At 42.4% G+C, this 23,937-nt stretch overlaps 1 protein-coding gene across 1 annotated transcript in view; it reads right to left on the bottom strand.

Moving 5' to 3' along the window:
* LOC124138047 overlaps positions 1 to 19,278 on the bottom strand; it is a 36,599-nt gene extending 17,321 nt beyond the window's left edge. Inside the window, exons 1-3 of the mRNA XM_046504554.2 lie at positions 19,143 to 19,278; positions 3,566 to 12,176; positions 1,591 to 1,714 (exon numbers count right to left, since the gene is read on the bottom strand). Coding sequence (XP_046360510.2) covers positions 1,591 to 1,714; positions 3,566 to 12,176; positions 19,143 to 19,161 — 8,754 coding nt within the window. The 5' untranslated portion in view covers positions 19,162 to 19,278. The remainder of the gene's footprint in view (positions 1 to 1,590; positions 1,715 to 3,565; positions 12,177 to 19,142) is intronic.
* Positions 19,279 to 23,937: the final 4,659 nt, after the last annotated feature.

Consider the following 23,937-nt stretch of genomic DNA (forward strand, 5'->3'; position numbering starts at 1 on the left):
CGGACACTTGAGAATGGGGGCACAAGATGATGGCTTACATTGGACACGGACACTTGAGGATGGGGGCACAAGATGATGGCTTACATCGGACACGGACACTTGAGGATGGGGGCACAAGATGATGGCTTACATCGGACACGGACACTTGAGGATGGGCGCACAAGATGATGGCTTACATCGGACACGGACACATGAGGATGGGGGCACAAGATGATGGCTTACATCGGACACGGACACTTGAGGATGGGGGCACAAGATGATGGCTTACATCGGACACGGACACTTGAGGATGGGGGCACAAGATGATGGCTTACATCGGACACGGACACATGAGGATGGGGGCACAAGATGATGGCTTACATCGGACACGGACACATGAGGATGGGGGCACAAGATGATGGCTTACATTGGACACGGACACTTGAGGATGGGGGCACAAGATGATGGCTTACATCGGACCATGGACACGGACACTTGAGGATGGGGGCACAAGATGATGGCTTACATTGAACATGGACACCTGAGGATGGGGGCACAAGATGATGGCTTACATTGAACATGGACACCTGAGGATGGGGGCACAAGATGATGGCTTACATTGAACATGGACACCTGAGGATTGGGGCACAAGATGATGGCTTACATCGGACACGGACACTTGAGGATGGGGGCACAAGATGATGGCTTACATTGAACATGGACACCTGAGGATGGGGGCACAAGATGATGGCTTACATCAGATACGGACACTTGAGAATGGGGGCACAAGATGATGGCTTACATCGGACACGGACATATGAGGATGGGGGCACAAGATGATGGCTTACATCGGACCATGGAAACGGACACTTGAGAATGGGGGCACAAGATGATGGCTTACATCGGACACGGACACTTGAGGATGGGGGCACAAGATGATGGCTTACATCGGACACGGACACTTGAGAATGGGGGCACAAGATGATGGCTTACATCGGACACGGACACTTGGTGATTTGGGAACAAATTGATTATTTACATCGGACAATGACACTTGAGAATAGGGTCACAAGGTGATAACTCACATCTACCACAGACACTTGGGGATGGGGGCACAAATTGATTGTTTACATCGGACATGGACACTTGAGGAGGGGGGCACAAGATGATTGTTTACATCGGACATGGACACTTGAGAATAGGGGCACAAGGTGATAACTCACATCTACCACAGACACTTGAGAATAGGGGCACAATGTGATAACCCACATCTACCACAGACACTTGAGAATAGGGGCACAAGGTGATAGCTCACATCTACCAGAGACACTTGAGAATAGGGGCACAAGGTGATAGCTCACATCTACCACAGACACTTGAGGATTGGGGCACATGATGATAGCATACATCTACCATTCACACTTCAGTGTAAGAACAGAAGACGGGACCTGTGACAGTGAATGAGTATTTTCACAAAATTGCTGTAATATCACAGTGGAGAAATGAGCATCATTCATTACATCCATGTTGGGAATTAAACCCTGGCCTGAGACAAGTAACTACCAGGCTACCCCACCGTTCCAATAGACTCTGAAGACAGACGAGACCAACCTGAGGTCCTGACTGGATGCTGCACCCACTAGACAGGTCCATATCTTCCTCATCATGATTGTCCTGGAGCTCGAGGTCCTCCTGGAACTTAAAATCTTCATTGTCCTTCAGTTCTTCCCTGGTGCTGAAACATCCGGAAGGACCCTGGCATAATACATGGTTAACACAAAACTTGAGCTGCCAAATACAAGACCTGTCAAAATGACTAATGTTTTTGAAGTGAACCATCATGAATTAAAAGGCTAGAAATTAGGGGTGAAACGATACATCGGTGCACTGACGATGTGACGATATAATACACGATACCGCTACAGCATGTGTCTAAAGTTAGCTTTTCTTTTTTAACCTGCTCAGAAATATCTATTGTCAAGAATTTTGCTAGCGATTTGAAGTAAATATGCATATCGTGATACGTATTGTATCTTGACCTATGTATCGTGATACATATCATATCACGACCTTGTAGTATCGCTTCACATCTACTAGAAATAAGGCCAAAGTCTGCAAATCTATGATTCAAATATGCAGCAATGTTAACACATTGGAAAATTATGCTTAGATTTTGAGTTTAGCATTATCTATTCAATGCTGTGTGTTTGTTTGTTGTATAAAGCCGCACTTGGCAATACATATGTATGCTATATGATGGCAGTGTTTAAATAAATGAGTCTAAAACAGACAAACCAGAGACTAAAACTACAAGCAATGCCACCAGTGCATGACACACAATCAATCACGTCACAGAACCTGACACACACCGGATGACATTCAGTTGTTTCATACAATCAGCCACACACACACACACACTTTCCCCCCTCCCGGGAACATCCGGGCTAGAATTGGTCTCCAACAACCCATGCTTGTCGTAAGAGGCAACTAACAGGATCGCGTTCAGTAAACAGAGAGGTAAGGACACATATATCCAGTCACACACAATCACACCCAATCACACAACTGACAATTCTTTCTTCCACTGTTGTTTAATGCTGCACTAGTGAGTGAGTGAGTTGGGTTTAAGGTCGCTTTTAACAGTATTCCAGTTATATCACGACGTATCAGCTTAATGTGGGAGGAAAGCCTGAAGTGATGCAGGTCTCAGATGTTTACCACTTCGGTGAAACCCATGAGCACGGGTATGGTGCTGACATACCTAGAAACATAATCGGGGCGAACAGGGATTCAAACCCACAATCATAGGTTTCTGGCGTGCCCAAGGGACGCAACTCAGCGAATCTGGCCAGACGACTGGGCCACCCATGCCCCCTTACAGCTAGAATGATGCATGGAGAAGCACATAAGAGAGAATACATACTTGTTGCATCTGTCTAAATCTATTTTTTTGGTCGTCTAATACAGCACTGAAAAGCTGCCAGTAAATAATAAAGTCTGGTCCAGACAAATCAGTGATTGATATTATGAACAACGACCCATGCCCTTGGTGTATGATGACAAGTAATTAAACAACCGAGACAGACCTGGCTTCAGGCTGGGACGAGTCCAAATTTACTACCCGGGTACCCGACCCCCCTATTACCCGACCATACCCAGGTGCCCACTGTAGGTCTCAAGAGTTGGGGACACAATGTCTGATAGGGAATAGTTTTTCCTCAGCCCTGGCCAAAATCATTTAGATACATGTATCAAACAATCAGATCATGCATATACTGAAGTTGACTGAAGGTTTATCTTTACTCAAACATATACAAGTCAAAAGGAATGTGTGCATCGTGAGAAAGAAATGCGAACATTAGTGACTTGTAGTGTAACCACTGAGCTTTAGTGAGTTTTTTCATTTAACAATATATCATGTGACTAACCATGGGTCCGGGCAGTCCTGCCCTACTCAGGACCCACCCAACCCAAGTACCCGAGTTACCTGTCCCAGTCCTACCGCCCGGTCCATCTTGTCACCTAATAAGACCAATTCTAATGCCCACAGAGTTTTTGATACAATGAACTCCAAAGGTTCACAAACCTGTTTTCTGTTGTTGTCGGAGATAGTCTGTCCTCCTCCTCCTCACTGAGGAAGGAAGCTTCAGAAGGTGCATGGAGAGACATCCCCGAGACATCCGAGTCCGCATCCGAGTTTCCATCTTCATCTGACGGTTTGGGCTTGACACTGTCTTCTGCATCAGACTCCTCTTGATCTGACTCCTCTTCAGATTTCTCAGAGATTTCATCTTGGCTTGGTAGAGACTCAACAGATTTTGAGTCTGGGTCCTTCTCCTCAGACGTCTGTCTTGGACAGCTGTCTGCCCCTGCTTCACTTTCCCCATCACTGTCTGAATCATGTTTTTCATCCAATGAAGCATAAGCACATTCACCATGACTGTTCTCCAGTATCCGTGGGGCATCAGGATTACCATCATCGGGTTCTTTAGATCTCTGTTCACCATTTGGTTCAGATGCCACACTTTTGTCCGTGTTTTGCATCAACGTATCCTCCCCCATTGTTACCTTGTCTGGTTCTTGATCTTTAGATTCAAGGTCATCATCTTCAGAAAAATCGTTACTTTTTCTCATCTGGTTTCTCGGCGAGGGGATGTCAGAAGACAAGAGATTGTCAATAAACCCTACAGTCTTCTCCATAGCTGATAAATCTGTGTTGTCAAAATAGTCAAGGTTTGAGAGCAAATTACTTTCATCCACTTCTGCTCTGGATGACTCATCAGCCCCATCACCAGCAGCCTGGACACTTTCACCGGTATTGACTTCCACTGCCTCACTTTCTGGTTCCATATCCTTGACAGCCAGGGTGGCCTCATCTGGGCTGGAGGGACTTACAAGGAACGTAACCTTCTCCGCCTCAGATTCATCATCAATGTCTGGAAGTGAGTACTGAACCTCCCCTAAAGCTGATTTTACCATGGACTCCACCCCTTCAGTCTCCACATCTGACTGCATGGTGTCTTTATAGAACCCCTTAGGAACAAAGGCACTGACTGGACTCTTTAGTATGCCCTTTGGAGACAATATTTCTCTTGCTTTCTTAGCAGGCGCTGCAGTATCAATTATTGGGGAGATTGTCACACTGACTTTCCTTCTAGACGAGTTTGAGCAAGAGCTACTTGGGGACTCCCCACATAACGCACCAGTACCTTCCAGCATACATAGAAGGCTTTCTTTGACACTTTCTGTTCCTGGTCGTTCCTTGCTCACCGCAGGTCTAACAGGACTTGTCACTTCCTGATGGAATGTGGGGCTGTCAAAAACTGAGGATCCAAATGTAAATTGTTTGTCTGTGAAACTTGAATTCATTATCCCAGAGGTTCTCTTCCCTGTGTCATATTTAGAAGTAGACCACATTTCATAGGAACGTTCCAGCGGTGATCTCGCAGTCATGTCGTCCTCAGAAGATCTGCTTCCTGCTTTCTTTCGAATCTTTTTGAGCTTCGACAACCTCGGTGGGCTGAAAAGATTGGCAGATTCTCCCAATGACATAACAGAGGACACTGAAGTTGATGGCGCTCCTTCCTTCTCACTGCAAGCAGTCTGATCTGTGTGCACCATGATCTGTTCAAAAGGCACAAGAGCAGGTAGGTCTAGATAAGTGTGCTGGCTAGCAGCAGCAGCTCTCTTCCTCCGTTCTTCCTCTTTCTTCAGAATACTCTGAGCTAGTTTCGACTCTGGCATGGTCCTGTGTGTCATAGTCTCAAGGTCATGGTGAGGCTTGGTCAGACTTACGCCTTGTTTCTGAGAAACCCCAGAGCCCTTTCTTGAAACACATGTATCCTTTTTCGGTTTCCTCTTGTTCTTTTCTTTCGGTGTACTGATAGCCAAACCAAAATCTGTGACATCTGATTGGCCTCGGGACACTGGTGTTTGGGGTCTTTCTTGGATTGTTTGACTTATCTTAGACCCACTGTCAAAATGTTCACTTTCATTTGCTTGAGGAATGTTGAGGTTAGAATGTAAGTCTGAACATGTACTCCTCTCTGACATGCTTAAATCAGGTCCACAATGATGTTTTATGGAGTATTTCTTTGAATGTTCTGGATGGATGGAGAAGCTGTGGTTCACATTGCTCTTCTGCTTCTTTCTATATTTCCGTTTTAACCTCACCTTCCATGTCTGCGACCTCTTCCCGCCTATTCTCCTGTACTTATGCCTGCCAAACTTCATAAATCTTTTCATTGACAAACAGAAAAGTATAAGTCTTGGCTGAAGATCACTCCCACTTACACCAAGCCTCACAGCCTGAGCGTCAATTTGGGACTTGTCAACACACCTTAGTCTGTCAGTGCCTTCACGATCCTCTACATGATTTGTGTTTAATACAGCATCACCAGCACAGACCCCATGTCCACTGAGCAGGCACCCTAGTCTGTCAGTGCCTTCACGATCCTCTACATGATTTGTATTTACGACAGCTTCACCAGCACGGACGCCATGTCCACTGTGCAGGAACCCTAGTCTGTCAGTGCCTTCACGATCCTCTACATGATCTGTATTTACTACAGCATCACCAGCACGGACGCCATGTCCACTGTGCAGGAACCCTAGTCTGTCAGTGCCTTCACGATCCTCTACATGACTTGTATTTACTACAGCATCACCAGCACGGACGCCATGTCCACTGTGCAGGAACCCTAGTCTGTCACTGCCTTCACGATCCTCTACATGATTTGTATTTACTACAGCTTCACCAGCACGGACGCCATGTCCACTGTGCAGGAACCCTAGTCTGTCACTACCTTCACGATCCTCTACATGACTTGTCTTTACTACAGCTTTACCAGCACAGACCCCAAGTCCATTGTCCAGGTTGGTTTCATTTGATATGCCTCCAGTGAATTCACATTTTTCTGTGTCCTCACACGTAACCGAGTCCGTGTTAAGCATGTGATTGTGTACATCTAACTGCACACATAATGTATCCCCATCACTGACTACACGTCTACAGTCTAGAATCTTGTCAGTGTCTGTACCTACTTTGCTACCTGAAAAATGCATAGAGTCCTTAGCCATTCCATGCTCTGCATCTGCAGTGCATTCACTAATATCCCTCCTGTGTGAATCAACAGGCATGTTTCCCATAATCACAAGTTCAGCCGAATACTCAGCATCATCTCTAAATTTGATGCTATCTTTGGCATTCCTTTCTTGGTTTTTGTTGTGACACTGTTTACTAATTACTTGAAAAGCAGAAGGTGCTTGCATATCTGGACAAATCTCCTTGTGGGTAAAGTCACATGGTGATTCATCAGGGTTATTGTTTTCTAATAGTGCAGATAAATCCAATCCAGTTAACTGTATTGACACTGGAACACTAGAAATAGAGGAGTCCTGGATCTTGTCTCGAGTTTGGTCATCAGCTTTTGAAATAGAGGCAAATATGCAAGGGCTTGATGTATCCTGTACATTATCTGAATAATTTTTATTAGCTTCAGAAGTAAAAGCACATGTGGCAGGTTTTGATTTGTTCTGAACATTGTGGACGGATTGGTCACCAGCGTCTGAAATGGGCACACATAGGCCAGTCTGTGATGTGTTTGGAACATGGTCTGGACCACTGTCTGGAGACGAGTCAATCTGTAATGACTTAGAGCCTGTGTGAAGAATTTTTGAAAGGCTTGAACACACTGTCTTAATCTTCTTCACAGACGTCTCTACAGCTTTGTCAGCTATGTTGTCTTTTTCAAGCACAGTGTCAGGAATCGGGAGGAACTCGCGAACAAGATGGTTGACAATAGCAATTCCTTCATTACACAAATCATCAGTTTTGACCGAGTCATCTAGAGACACTTCACAGTCAAACACATCCTTGTCAAACACAGACTTGCTGGAGGTGGCACTGCTGAGCTCACTCACTGGAGACTGGCCTTCGTTCCTTCGAACACTCAATGGCAGCAGATCATCAACAATCTCATGAAGCATCAACATGGTGGAGGAAATGTTCACTGGATCATTTTCCGTTCTCATCTCAACCGATTGTTCCTTAGGCCAGATAAAGTATTCTTTGTTCCTATCTACTTCACTGGTCTGAAACTGAGAGAATGACCTTTCATGTTCTGATGAACCAATGATGTCACATCCAGTCTCCATCTCTGTTGTATTCATCTCAACCGTATTCAAAAAGTCGACACATTCACCCAGATTTTCTGGCACAACATGTACAACATCTGAACTGTTTGTAGATACTTCTACTGGTCCTCGAGGTGATGACAGATGACCAATCTGTTTCTCTGTACAGGAAGGGCTTCCCAAAGCTGGAGCTTCACTCGTTGTTGGCTGTGGAAAGCCCTTCCTGTTGCAACCATAACCCTCATCAATACCTTTATCTCCACCCAATGTTTCATGCACAACAATATGTTTGCCAACTGTTTGTTGCAGAGTCAGGTCCACTGATGACGACGGTACAATATGTTTGTCAACTGTTTGTAGCAGATTCCGGTCCACTGATGACGATGGTACAATATGTTTGTCAACTGTTTGTTGCAGAGTCAGGTCCACTGATGTTGATGGTTTGGTGATTTTGATATCCTTACTGACAATGCCTAAATCCTCAAGGTCTTTCATGTGGTAGGCCCGACGTTCAAAGTTGTGCAGTGGCATCACAACAAGAGGAAAGGCACCTTGGTGACAGGCATTGTTGTACTCTGGCCGCCATACAATGTTGTTCCTTACATCACGGTACAAGGGAATGCATAAATCAGCAGGAACTACCACTTGAGGCTGAGGAGGGCAGAGGTCCTGAGTTTGGACTTTTCTGGGTCTGCCTCTTGGTCTCTTTGGCACAACTTTTTTCCACAAGGAAGTGGACAGTCTCAGAGGATCTTTAGATCCACACTTACTCATAGCTAAAAAAGATGAGCCTGTATCACTATCAGTCTCTGAAAAGATGCTCATTGTTCTGTCCGATCCTGGAATGTTTTGCATTGGACTTTCATCATCCATGGACAATGGCTCAGTTTCAGAGAGACAAACAGGGTTGGCAGGTGTTATTCTGTGTTTGTCAGATCTGCCATTTGAAGGGGCCAGTATTGATTCTAGCTGGTTTTCCTCCCCAGTTTGATCACAGACTGAATAACCAGACACTGACCGTGAGACTGGAGCAGGAGGTCGTCCGCACAAGGTCACTCTCCTGCTGGGAGAGTCCCAACTCATGGCGGGCACAGTCAGGTCATCACCACAGACTCCAGCTTCCATTCTCCCAGTCAACGATTGCTGTGCATTGACCACGTCATCGTCTGAAGGGTCAACTGCTTTTAACTGTTGCAGATTGTAATTCTCTGATGTCAGCATCTGTTGTAACAATGGCGATTTTGAGCATAATTTCCTTTCCGCGGGTATTTTCATCTTACTTGAAGCAAAGGGCGTTTCATGTGCCTGAGATTGATGCGTCCCTTCTGTTGATAGCCCACTTGAACTTGTGTGCATGTTATCTCTACATCTCCAATCAGAGTCACTAACATTCTCCACACTCTTTCCAAACTGGGAATGCCCCTTCATTACACATTCCTCTCTTTGGACAAGGTTATGTCCTTCACCTATCAAAGAATCTGCTTGAGTCCCTGGTGGAACACTCTCTACTCTACCTGATTTGTGATCAGAAACTACAGAAATGGACGGTTCAAATTGTGACATTATTCCTTCAGAAACAGCCATCCGCTGCAATGGTTTCCTCCTGGCCTTTGGGTACAGAGACAGCTCTGTTTTGGGTGCATATCCCTTGGTCAAGATCTGATCATTGACTCGGGAAACAGTCCTAATGCCCTCACCCGCTGCCTCTGGTACAGCAGTCTTACTAGCTCTTATCCTATTAACGGACGGATTAAGTGATTTGTGTTTTTCTGACCATGTTTTCTCCAACACAGTCTGTGATGATGGACTGCTTTGACTAGATACCAGCCAGTCATCACTTGACATATCAACACTACCTCCCTCTGTCTCTGCAGTGTCTGTGCTGGAAGAGGTTTTCTCTTGACAGGGAGAAACACAGATTTGGTTGGAACTTCCTTTCTGAGACAGGTTCTCATCAAGAGCTGTTTTCGAAGACTTATTTGTATCAGAAATCTTTTGGGCATCACCCACTTCGTCAGCTTTCTTTTTCCGCATAAACTTCTTTTTATGACTAATTTCAGACCTTCCTTCGGTAATCTTCCTCCTGTCTCTGGTTGGAGAGTCACTGGATTCTGATAATAAAGTCTGAGAATTTAACTGTTTATTTTTTCTTTTACTGAAATCAGAATCACTAGTTTCAGAAACAACTGACTGTATTTCTGTTTGTGCTGAAGATGTTGAAACATGGCTGCTTACTGTGGTTGGGTGAGTTTTTGCAATGCTCTTCTTTCCATCCTGCAATTCAGGATTGATACTTTTACATTGCTTTGATCTACCTACAGACACATTTTTCTTTCCTTTCCCCATGTCAGAATCACTACTGTGGGAGGATGTGCCTATTCTCCACCCACTAGTACCAACAGCACTGTAGGTATTGGTGGCAAATGTGATTGTCTGTGCCGTCTGCTTTTTCTCATCTTGTGATTCTGACTCATCAGTGATACAGAGACTAGTCCTGACTCCAGACTCTGCCTTCGAAACATTACATTTTCTTTGTTTCTTGTGTCTGACTTCTCTTGCTGTGTCAGACTCGCTGGATTCAGACAGGTGTTCTCTCTCAGCGACACTTCTGGCTAACGTCTTAGACACACATGCTGTTTCATTGTTCTTTCCACGTGAGGAAACAGAATCACCTGTTGTAGCAGCATCTGTTCCCCTGATCAACACCTTCTTCTGTACAGGATCTAACTCACTGGGCACTTCTGCTCTTTTCACAGACAGCTTTTTAATTTTTCTCCTTCTGCTATCTGAGTTGGAGTCACTTGCTTCAGATCTAGACTCTGAAGAAGCATGTCTGTGAGACGAGTAACGGATACAGGCCTTGGTGTTCACTTTCTGGGTAAAAGATGGCACTTGATGTGGCTGATCTAATATGCCGTCTCCTTCACTTCCAAACGAGAAATTGTCTGGAGAAAGCAGGTTACAACCTTCACCATCATCATCAGAGTCAAAATCATTCAAATCTGCTACCCTTGAAACCTGAATCTGTTGTGGATTTGTCTCAGGCAGAATGGTCCTCCTATCCTCTGAACCAGCCAAGCCATCATTCACCTTGTCCAATCTGTTTGAACATGTTCTTGGTTTAATTGAGTCTTTGATAGCAGAGGGTTTGTCGGATTTCTTTCTGGAACGATGTTTCTTTTTTCTATCACGGTTTAGCATAATCTCAGAGTCGGTATCCGAGTAGCAGTTTCGATCTTGGTTGTAGGCATAGTCCAGTGTACCCTTCATATTACCCAGGGCTAAATCTAAGCTATCTGCTGACACACATCCAGAATAGCCAGACTCTGATTCTGAGGTTGACAAAAACTTACTGATATTTTGCAACATCACTTTTGGCTGCAGTGGAGAACAGTCCGATGAGGAAATGGATTTCGGGGAATTATCAGACAATGTTTTTGGACTTCTGGAAACTGGATTTTTGGACGAAACATCCATCTGCTTTGAATGGTCACAACCAGATGGAAATGAACCAAACTGAATCGTCTCTGTTGTCTTGAATAGAACATTACTGCTTCCAGTGCTCTCATTCAATCTTGAGGTAGCTATTTGATTTGAACATGGAATACTGATTGTGTCCTCAATTCTCTTGAGTTTTTTGGCTCGTGATTTTGATGTGCCTGATTCTACTGGTTTCTGGGTTGATCTCCACTTTTTCTGGGCAGGGCGAGAAGGAACAAGAAAATCCCGATCTGGAGAATTCCTCGGGGTGGGGAGAAAAAAGCCACTCCGAGACGAGGTTTCAGCATGGCACAGAGGATGGAAGTGTGTGTCGATTACTTCGACTTGATCATCAGAATGTCTTAATATCAATGGACTTTCATCGTGCACTGCAGGTTCCTCAACAGGAAGGTTTGCTTCAATAACGCACACAGGAGATTCATTCAATATTACAGATTCTTTCAAAGGAATAAAACCTTGGGTGTCTGTTGATGTCCTAGATGTCATTCTGCTCCACTTATTCTGTATTTTAGACCTGTCAGGGAGTCTGGTATAGCTCTTGGTGAGATTCTGACTCCCTAATTGAGAAGTGGAGCTCCTGGGAAGAGTCTCACCACCAGGATTTAACACAACTCTTTGATTGGTCTGCCCTGCACTCTGCACCTCACCAACACCCAACACACTTGCCCTCTGAAATTTTGGTTTCATGACAAGATGACGTGAATCAGTTTTTCTTGGTTGAGACACTGTCGGTACTATTCTGGTGGCTTGCCGCTTCATGGCAGTCGGCTGATATTCTGCCGACACCGACTCATTAGGAACAATCCGAGCTTGCATGATTCTTCTGCCACTTTGCCTCTGCTGCGAAGGAGGCCATTGATTCCACGGTGACCCAGGATGCCGAGGTGGGCTGCGGACACTGGGTACGTGGTGAGGTGGGGCATCAGCGGCATGTGAGTCGGTCTGCGATGTCTCCACACTTTCATCTGCAGGGGACACAAACGTGGGTCGGAGGGAGATCCTGTTTGACTTGGTACATCTCCCCCTGGACCGGACCCCGCCACATGGGAGCTGTCCGGAATCTGCAACACAAGTGTTGTAAGCATTAGGCCTGTGTATTGGCAAATAAAATGCATTGCCATATATAGTAGAACATGGATAGAACGAACTACAAGGGACCGGAGAAATCAGTTATATATACGCTGTTCCTTATATACGTTTTCGCTTGGAAACATCAGCCATCTAGGATAAACAAAATACAATACACATAATTGCAGGATTGACTTGTATTTGCAGTGGTCACTTCATAGCATTCAATTGATAACATTTCAGAACCTTGTTTATCAAATGTGTATTTAGCATTTCACATACGGAGAGATATGTAGTTGGTGATTTTGCTTGCATCTCTCGTTTGGTGACTGCATTCGTGAAACTGCATAGGTTTAATGTTTGTTTTACAGACAAGATTACGGGTAAGATTAACATTAACAGTGACTTAACAGTGATTAAGCAAGTTTAACAAGATTTGTGTTGAGTCAACGCGCTTGTGTTGATTTGCCGCTGATTGTGTATAGCCGATTGTCATCCACACTTGACATCGAGTGAGATTTCTCATTTTGCTATACATGTGACTAATTAGTGGTATTGGGGCTTGTCGGTATCAGGTATCATTTCGCTATATACATTACCCCTGGATCGTTATATATACGATACATTACATTACAAGTTATATTGTTGTAAAAGCATGTCAATAATAACAGAAACTGATCTACAACCACCTCATATAGATTCTCTGGTATTTCTCTGTTATTTCGTTACACCTCTAGATATATTGGGAGGTGAGAGTTTGCCAGTGATTGACACTGATACATGCAGATGCTATTTTCTACATACTGGAGCAAATATTCCTCAGCATTGTCAGTCACTGTCATTTTGGTGTCAAGGGTACAAGGGAGATAACAATGTTTTGTTTGTAGTTTAACGCTGCTATCAGCAATATTCCAGCTAAGTGATGGCGGTCTAAATAATTGAGTCGGACAACGCAGTGATTGACATCATGAGCATTGATAACATAATTAGTCCTACCGCAGACTATAGGGGAAAACACACATTTTCTGCTGTAATCATAGTAACTTGTTCATTTTCTATTTTATTACCAAAGGCTTAAAAAGTGACAAAATAGTCTAAATAAGGATTACAACAAAGTCAAGGGGGCTGATCCATGTTATTCTGATCAGGTAAAAGCAAAAATTACATGTATAAAACTGATATAGATAGTGAATCCTTTAGCCTACACCATGCATACATACGTTTGTACGTTTGTGTCTAGATGACAAAAAGCAAGTCCAGCTAGCTGTAGGAAAACAGCATCAGAAAAGAAATGTTTCTTAAGAAGGGAGAAAAGGTTTCATGTACCAGAGATTCATTTATGCCTGTCCAGAGGCTGATATTCAGCCTGAATCGGCAGATAGTTTTATGATACATAAGTGCCTTTCAAATTGATTTACATAGCGGGTGGCCGTCTCTCATGCGCGTAACGACTTTGCGATGCCGGGAACGCAATCCTGGTCATGGTAATCATGTCGCTAGCTATCTGGCTGTTGTTAACAAATTTGATATTCACTATCTTTTGTTCAAGAAAATATTAATAGACGAAAAACTTGATGCTTGATAAATACCCCAATTGCAAGAAGTTAATGTGCCGTTGAATATATGGCCAGGGTAATAATATTTCAGTACAAACTAAATGAAATCCGAGGCGCGTCGTTTGGAAATCAGCAGAAGTCTTTGCCATGTTTTCGAACAATTTTACTTCCACAGTGGGTAATATATTACCCACTGCAAAATTGTTTTCCTTATACGTGATCAAAATACATTTCCTCCTTGTTCTAACCACGAAACTATGCGCTAAATAAACATGTCGATATTAATTTATACGCACCATTCTGATTCAGACACATTAAGTGTAACAAGACGGATGTTCCGATTGAACATTTTAGTCAGGCATTGGTTACCTCCCTTTATCGGCTTGTCGACAGGTCACTTGTACGCGAGACAGTTCGCGCAGTTTCGTAGAAAGTAAACATGTTTTCAACGCGATGGAAAATGGGTGTGCGTTGGTGTGCATGAATAATTCATATATTTTGTAACTCTACGATGAATAAGCTTTTAGAAAATACTACATGTTAGTTTTTGAAAAACATGTACATAGGAGAAAATCGCTGTCAAAAACAGAACATTTTGCTTGATTTTTGCACATTTTTCTCCCTATTTGACTGTTTATTATTTTTCTTATGACATTTTATTCATGTCATTCGATAACTAGTATAATGATCAATAACTGTACTTAATTTTGTTTTATTATTTTCACAAATAACACTTGTAGAGACATTTTTGTGCAACATGCAGATATCCATGGTCCACTGACAGGCCGTCACAAATACGAGTGACCCCTCTCAGGTGGTCACTTGTACGCGAGACGGGAGAGCCGTCCCAGGCCAATTCCAACCAAACACTTGTCATAACACTTGCCATTAGGACAATATAGAGAGTGTAGAGGACACAGTCATTCGGAGATTCATTTATGCCTGTCCAGATATTCTGCTTGAATTCAGCAGCTAACTTTATGATACATCTGTGACTTTGAAATTGATTTGGACAGCTAGGGCCAATTCCGACCAAACACTTGTCATAAGAACAATATAGAGAGTGAAGAGGAGACAGTCGGAGACATTGACAAATGCCTAGAGGGAATAATAGCTACAAAGAAACAGTTTTAGACCAGTGTCTATTGTTGTATCGCCAGTGTTTCCATGACAATTGAGTGCCTGGTTTCATTCGGAAAGAGTAGGATGTGAGAATTTTTTTATTTTATTTAGTTTACTCTAAGTGAAAAAAGAAATTATATAGCTTCATAATGCCTGTCTTGGAATTTACTTCATGACACAGAAACGTGAGTCTATCATGCAGACCCTTAAACAAATATATCCAATACAGCCCATGCAAGTCTATAATATTTACCATGTCTAGATTACTGCAGTATCAGGAAATAAAGAAAATCTCTGGCTCCTTTATACTATACTTCATAACGATAATGTAACAACCGTTTTGTTTTTTCTGTAAAACACCTGTAAAACAGTTCATTTCAGAAATGAGATGTTAGTCTAAGACAGGAGGTCAACAAGTCCTTTTTGATGGCTAATTGTTGACTTAACAACCCACCACTCCTCCCCTTCGCTGTGGGACCAGCTGTATCATGGACTTGTTGGTAAGTTGACCCAGATTGTGTTTTAGTTGTTGCCGAATGAGCATCTGCTACGACTCCCCAGTGCATGGGTCATCAGACGACAAGCACCCCACTGCAGCCAGAAGTGAACCAGACAGAATTCAAACTTACTGAAATCCATGCCATAGAAACTGTGGTCTTAAACAACCCTTTTGTGGGATGACACTCTCATCCCAACAAGATGGTGCAGAGGGAACATATTTGCTCTTGTAAAGGTGCTGCAGAGCTTGAGTTGGTTGGTTTGTTGTTTAACGCCGCACTCAGCAATATTCCAGCTATATGACGGCGGTCTGTAAATAATCGAGTCTGGACAAGACAATCCAGTGATTGACATTATGAACATCGATCCACGCAATTGGGATTGATGACATGCATCAACCAAGTCAGCGAGCCTGACCACCCGATCCCGTTAGTCGCCTTTTACGACAAGCATAGTCGCCTTTAACGGCAAGCCTGGGTTTCTGAAGACCCATTCTCCCCCGGATCTTCACGGGTGTACAGAGCTAGAGAGAGGGCAGAGAGAATCAAGTTAACCCAAACTAACCTCTGCCCCATAAGAGGACTTACAGTGACGTTGAAAGAGGCTGTCAAAGCCCAGTTCTGAGCAGGACTAAAGACTCCTCTTGAGGACCTGACAACAGACATTTAGTCAAGATGGACTAGTTCTCTAAATGACTGAGGCTGTGTTATTGTATGCCTGAAAAGTTCACATGAATATAAAATATCAAACAACATTCTTTTCATATTTGTCCACCTTGCCGAAGGCGGGCAAAATCACTTTATTTCAAAGTTGAAGGTAGTAATTGAGAAAGCCACTGGTGCACAAATTTGTTTATTTAACACTGAAGGCATCTGTCTCTGTAGGCATTAGTAGACTCCATCCTTTAACCAACATCTTTGCTTTACACATGATGAACTGTGACATTATGAAGTGGTATTGACATGATTAAGGTAAATACAATATCATTCTATAGATGTTTTGTCTTGTTTGTTGTTTAACGCCACGCTCAGCAATATTCCAGCTATATACGGCGGTTTGTAAATAATCAAGTCTGGACCAAACAATCCAGTGATTGATACCATGAGCATCGATCCATGCAATTGGGATTGATGACATGTTTCAACCATGCTTCGCCTCTTACGACAAGCATAGTCGCCTTTTAAAGCAAGTATGGGTTGCCAAAGATCTATTCTACCCCGGATCTTCACGGGCCTCTTATAGATGTAAACACATTTGATGATAAACAGTAAACTAAGGTTGTAACAAATTCAAAGGGACCACTAATTTTAGTTTGTTGTAACCCTAGTTCCATATAAGTGTCTGCAATCGTAATTTTATCAATAGTGAATTTCCACAGTCTAGTCGTCACATTGTTTAGACAGAATATATCCACTTCAATGTCTATGGCCCAACCACTGTCTTGCTATTGTGTCAATTGAGGTCAAGGTGTCAGTACTTAATCCAGTAAATCTCTTGCCTTCAACTGTTTATTGCTGCTTGAACAGCTGCACGTGGCCACCATATTTTGATAGGCTTATTAGTGACGTGAGCAGCTCAGAGATATTGTTATAAACATAAACACTGTCTTGAGAGAGTACACATGGGACCACAAAGTGTGTTTGCTAGATCAGTTATTTTGCATCTTCCCAAAGCAAGGGAGTTAACAGACTGTAAAAGTCCAGTTTCCACCCTTGCCTACCTAGGCAGGACTTATGGAATTATGTTTATGCTGAGTCTATGCATAGTCCAATCAAAACTGTGTAACAAATCGATGTCTGGTTCGCGAACTGCCATGCAGATTCTGGTCGATTGCAGGATTTGTAAAGCATGTGTACCACAAACATGACAAACTTGACGTCAACAGATATTTTTCAAACACTTTCCATGTTATTAATCAAGCTGCTCACGCGAATTAAGACCCATTTTTCATTACAGTACCGATCTTGATTACTGTTAGACACAGCTATGTTGGACAGAAATTTGTATCAAGACAGTTGCAAGTATTTGATATATTTCAAATCCTAATTCCTTTAACGATTCCTGTTTTAGACATGACCTTGCTCAGATGTGCTAAGACTGCTTGAGTTCCTGATTTTTTAAGCAATTTACTCGTAATAACTATATTACATGTGATTGCTCATTTAAAGGCAAGAGTGCACATTGCAGCATTGACATGCAGGTATGGTATGATAATCAAGTATAGCCAATAAGAAGGTTGGTCCTTCAATGTGGTCACCAGCCCATCTCTTCATACCTTAAGCTGTAGGGGTGTGACCAACAAAAAGGTCAGGCGGCACTTTGGTTTTAAGTTTACTAAATAGATACACTGGTAAGTGACCAGTTATCGCCAAGGACCAATTATCGGCAACTCCCCATTAGAACGCGCTCATGATCGCATCTTTCGCTCGTTTTCATTAGAAGAGAGAAATATTTATCCAAAACTGATAAATAAATTTGACTCTAGTGTGGAAATACTAAAAACACACCATACACTCACCTTGCTCATAGACAACTTTAAAAGAGACACGCAGGGATGGATAAGCATGTTGTTGATGGAATTTGGGGAATATTCGTTTACGTTTTTGCATATGACAAATTGATAAAAGCATTTCTTACTAATTTTAATGAATCTTAAATATGTGTGCGATATACCAGAGAAAATAGAAAATGTAATTTGTGTAACTGAAGCGGTGCGTGTGATCACAAGGTATGTGCTGTTTAGACCATGGCTAAAACTGCTACAGTTGGTCGATGGGAAACTTCTATTTCCACTGTTTTGAATCCCCATCGTCGAGCTATAACAGAAATTTACTGAAACCTTTTCCACTGACAGAAATGTGTGTATTTTCTCAAAGTATCACAAAAATCAAAGGTTTTGTCAGAGTTTACTTGTTACACTGAATATTTAAAAAATAACATACAACCGGCAACTGGCCGTTGACTAGTACACCCTCCTTGAGAAATCAGAGGGAAACATGTAACCCTCACTCCCTTCCTGCATTGCCTACTTTTGAAAAGATAGTTTGTTGGTGCCATGATTATTTTCTTCTCAATCTTGTCACATTGCAAAGAAGTCGCATACACAATTAAGGGATAAAAAAAAGGCTTTTAAACTGAGAGTAGGTGATTTATTTCGCAAGAAACTACCTGTTGGTGATTGGTGCAGATCACAGTCTACACTGACTACAGGGCTATTACATTCGGTGACAGCTAAGGGTAAGGGTACTTCATCGCTGGGCTTTGCTCACCACCCCCTTTCTAGAGAAAATATATAGGATTACAAGGATTGAGCTGCAAAGCATACATATATAGCTTTTAGAGAGCGGATACGGGCGGAAGTCTTTCCCAGCTGAGTGAAGCCACGTCTTACTGAACATCACTCTCGAGACTGTTTGGGAAGTTCAGCCACAACATGTCCTGCATCTGTCAGTATATGATGGTGAGTGATTCGTGGCTGTCACACCCTTCACTCCAGCTGAAAACTTTCGTCGGACAATTTCAGCCACAGAAACCTTCTTAATGGATTATTCGAGGAACATCCTCATTCACAACTTTTCTTCCGTGTGTGTACTGAACCAATTCGTTGTGTTTTACTAAAATATTTGTTTCACTATTTATCTTTCACACTTCGGCCGGGCACTCGCGCGAGCAGTGTCTCCCAGCTCGGCCGAGTCCGTTGACGGATTAAAAATAGCAGCTTGAACAAACTTGGCTTCAATGCAATGAATGAAACAACTGACTAACAACTATAAATGGTCTTACCATCTCCTGCGCGTTTCATTATATTCACATTATGTGCACTCTCCACTCAGTTTGCGTGGTCATGGGGGGTGCATGTTCGGTGTATCCAACACAACATAAACATGTGTTCATAGTTGTTCGCCATGTTTGGAGAAAAGCATTCTGGGAAGCTACTTCGCGCTCGAACCCATTCCGGTTTGTGTTTCCCGTTTCGCCGCAGTTGATCTACATTCGACCAAGATAAAGGCCCGTAGGACTTACACAGGGTGTTGTCCGAAACATATAATATTGTAGCTCAGTGGGTTGCTGTTCCCTTGGGGCCTGTTACCAGTCGCAAAAAAAAGACGACCTTATGAACTATTTGCATTGATTCACAATGATCCCTTCTACACCCAACAACAGAATCACAGGTACAGAAGGTCATCTTTATACGGTGGCCCATAAGGGACATGGAGTCTGTTTTTCAATATTTTGATGTTTAACTTACTTTTATCTTAACCTTTTGCAAATTAACACAATCTGCCATACAAATATGTGATAAATCATGTATAAAAACATCCGAAAACATAGAAAATGTACTTTTATTAACCCTCTGGCTGCCACCTAAAAATAGCCTGTGTACTATCGCTGTGCCGAGTTTATTTGCGAGTGACGTTCTGGAAACTGCACACTTTCGTCTAAAAACGAAGTAACGTAACAACGATAAAACCCACAATTTTCAAATTTCACACTATAACAGCACAACCATTTCCCTAACTGTCTATGTAAATATTGTAAAGCATTAACGTGATTAACAGTAGTTTATAGCTCGGCAAACGTATTGAATATGTTTCAGAAGGACATATATGTCCCTCTGGCACAGCAACTGCGTTTTGTGTAGGGACATATATGTCCAAATGGCTACAGGGGGTTAATTAATAAGCTTTTGAGTCGCTGAAATGTGAAGTGAAAATGTCAAAAACTAAAATGGAAATGTCAAAAACCAAAACGAAAAGGTCAAAAACTAAAATGAAAATGTCAAAAACACAAAACGAAAAGGTCAAAAACTAAAATGAATACACAGAAAACTATTTCCACCGCGGTGTAAATAGATTTCACCTGGGTGTAAATATTATCACCGCGGTGGAAATAGTTTTCACCTCGGTGTAAATATTATCACCGCGGTGATAATATTTACACCGAAATATCATAATATGGAAAAACAGACTTTATGTCCCTTATGGGCCACCGTATCTTTAGTACAGGATTTAGGACAGCGGCAGGTGGACTGAGTGCACTACTTCATCGCTAGTCTTAGCTCACCATCAGCCAGCTACTCCGCACCACAGTCATATGGGTAGTGGGCACAATAGTGAACACGACATAAGTCCTTTGTCAGTTACTGTTATTGCCCCATATCTCATATTCAATAAGCAGAAAAAAGTTTCTCACTGCAGATGAGTGAGTGAGTTGGGTTAACGCCGCTTTTACAGTATTCCAGTTATATCACGGCGTGTCAGCTCAATGTGGGAGGAAAGCCCGAAGTGATGCAGGTCTCAGACGTTTACCACTTCGGTGAAACCCACGAGCACGGGTATGGTGCTGACAAACCTAGAAACATAATCGGGACGAACCAGGATTCGAACCCACAATCATAGGTTTCTGACGTGGCCAAGGGACGCAACTCTGCACGGCGAATCGCGGCGCCTTAGACGACTGCCCCCCCCCCCCCCCCCCGTGACCCCCACTACAGATGAAGTACTTTAAGATTACAAATTATATTTCCCGCGTCTCTTAATCGGAACCTCATGTGTCTGAATTCAAATTAATGATCTGTTGTTTTCACCTTGATGTGTCACCACCTTTGGGGGTAAGACTTGTTAATGGTTCTGGTATCTATATTGTAGTTTTAATACCTTCAACACTCATAACCGTAATAATTTTTAAGTTTGGTCCTGCCCACAACTGAGTCAATATCAGTTATTTGTAGACACCATCAGGTAAATCTTTCCCCTTTGATGTTAAATTGTCTCTTGCTTTTGAAAGTCACCAACATTTGGCCAATTTTCCATTTTGTATAACCTGTGTATTTTATATTTTTGTGTCTAAATGGAAAATTTAATATACGTTTTCATCAAGATGCCATCCTAAATCGAGGTAACATTTTATTCGTAATCTCCTTCCAGTGCTTTGGTTTTGGTACGGAATTCTTGGACTGCTTGTTGTGTTGGTGTTTCACTGTTCTATGAACTTTGTTTTGTCTTACGAGCATTTGATCGGATTTCGTGTTTCATTGTGTTATATTTTTCGACAACACTAAACGAAACTCTTCCTCAGATATCTTACCATCGGCTAGTGATGTTGAGATATGATCCTCAATGCTATTTAACTTTGCGCCTCAACCTGTACATAATACTATCATGTTCTAATGCTTTCTTGGCAACAATGCTTTCTTTGGCAACTGGCGAGAAATAATTTTCAGTCCAGAGACCACCGCTTCTACTTCCATACCAAACGAAAAACAGACTCTATGTCCCTTATGGGCCACCGTACATATCAGTATCTTGAGACCATACACCAACCTTACAAGATATTGTTATAAGGTTAAGAATGCATCTCAGAAACTAATGATAATAAATAGAACCATTATAGCTGCAATGAGGAGTTGCATTAGATATAGTTTGTGACAGAACTTGTAATTGGAAAGGAATCAATAGAGAAAAGACATTTCACATTTATCACAAGTGTATTCTGGACATTTCACATTTATCATTGGATTGGTCTCTGGCTATCGTCCATGAGTTAATGAAACAAATGGGGAACTACAAGGCATAATTCATTTGGAGCTTCGGAGCGAGTCACAAAATCAATAGAGAGATGAGCAATCTGGCACGTAGGCTTTAGTTTTTTTCCGATGGCGACACACATGAGTTCATGGTCAGATCTAAACTTGTAACGAATCAAATGGAGGTATTGAGACATGTGACAAGGACAGGCCAGGCTCGAACACTATAAAATGATACCCTCAACATTAGGAGAGGAGAGCGCGGTTTGCAATCGATCGAGTCGAATCCCGATCGTTCTAAGTTTCCCCCAGCTAGTGACGAGCCTGGCCAGTCTGATCCTGTTCTGTATTGATAGATGGGCTGAGAGTAAGTAAAACTATGTGAGTATAAACTGGTGTTGCGTTTCTTTATTATGCGTGTGTGAATGCTGATAGGGACAACTTGGAGTAAGTGTCATTAGACCAATCACTCCTTGACGGAGCCGAGCCCAGGTGGACAAGGCGAGGGCAATGTCCTGGCTTAATTGACCACAAGGACCAGGAACGGCAATACATTTAGTAACTGTAGCAGGGTCGCACTGGACGCCCAAAGGCAGTTACGACAATATATACGGCATTATATATCAAACACGATACGAGTCTTTAACGGGTTCACTGATTTATCTTCGGTGGCCCATAGGGGACATGGAGTCCGTTTTTCAATATTTTGATATTTCACGTACTTTTATCGTAACCTTTTGCAAATTAACACGATTTGTCTTACAAATATGTGATAAATCACGTGTAAAGAAGCTATTGAATCGCTGAAAACTAAAATGGAAATGTCAAAAACAAAAACGTAAATGTCAAAAACTAAAACGAAAATGTAAAAAAACCCAGCAAAAATGTCAAAAACTAAAATGAAAATACAGAAAACTATTTCCACCGCGGTGATAATATTTACACACCGCGATGAAAATATTTCCACCGCGGTGGAAATAGTTTTCTGTGGTTGCATTTTAGTTTTTGACATTTTCGTTTTGCTTTTTGACATTTCCATTTTAGTTTTTGACCTTTTCGTTTTGGTTTTTGACATTTCCGTTTTAGTGTTTGACATTTTCGCTTCACATTTCAGCGACTCAATAGCTACTTGTAAGTACATTTTCCATGTTTTCGGTTGTTTTTATACATGATTTATCACATATTTGTATGACAAATTGTGCTAATTTGCAAAAGGTTATGATAAAGGTAAGTGAAACATCAAAATATTGTAAAACAGACTCCATGTCCCTTATGGGCTACCGTACATATCAGTATCTTGAGACCATACACCGAGACCGCCTCCGTGGTCTTGTGGTAGAGCGTCCACCCGGAGAGCGGAAGGTCCAGGGTTCGATCCCGGGCCGCGTCATACAAAAAGACGTTAAAAGATTGTACTTGTTGTTACCCTGTCTGGCGCTCGGCATTAAGGGGCTAAAACAAGGACTGGTCGGCTCGGAGTCAGTATACTGTGTCTGAGTGGGGTATTCATGTTAAACTGCGGCATGGTATCTCAGTGAGCTAGCACTATAAATCGGCATCAGTCCGGACTAGTACAAGCAGCCACACACACACATACACGTGCATGCACGTCGCTATATAAGTGCAATAATCTTGGACGCGACGTTAAACCCAATTTCACCTCACCTCACCATACACCGACCTTACAAGATATATACATGTATATACGGAATTAATATCTTAGTATGTGAAATGCTCCCAGCTTGAACCTGGACCCCTCAATGCTTTTAAAGCTCTCAGTTCCTTGTTGTATAAAAATACAACAAAGTTGACGTCCCCATGCAAGACGTCAATATAAAGTCTACAGCCTTGGGGTATATGGCCTTCAATTTATTTAATACATCACCGAATTCAGTAAGCTAAGCTAATATCTTTTAATGACTGAAGACTCATTAACATATAGTTTCTCCTGTAGTGGAGCAACGAACACACTCTTTCTTTTTGATTGGATATAAGCCGCAATTATAATTCCCACTCGAGCATAATCCATTTATCATCGGCGAGGGAAAGTTG

Source organism: Haliotis rufescens, unplaced genomic scaffold (genome assembly GCF_023055435.1).
Source record: "Haliotis rufescens isolate VD_foot unplaced genomic scaffold, xgHalRufe1.0.p SCAF_12, whole genome shotgun sequence".
Classification (NCBI taxonomy): domain Eukaryota; kingdom Metazoa; phylum Mollusca; class Gastropoda; order Lepetellida; family Haliotidae; genus Haliotis; species Haliotis rufescens.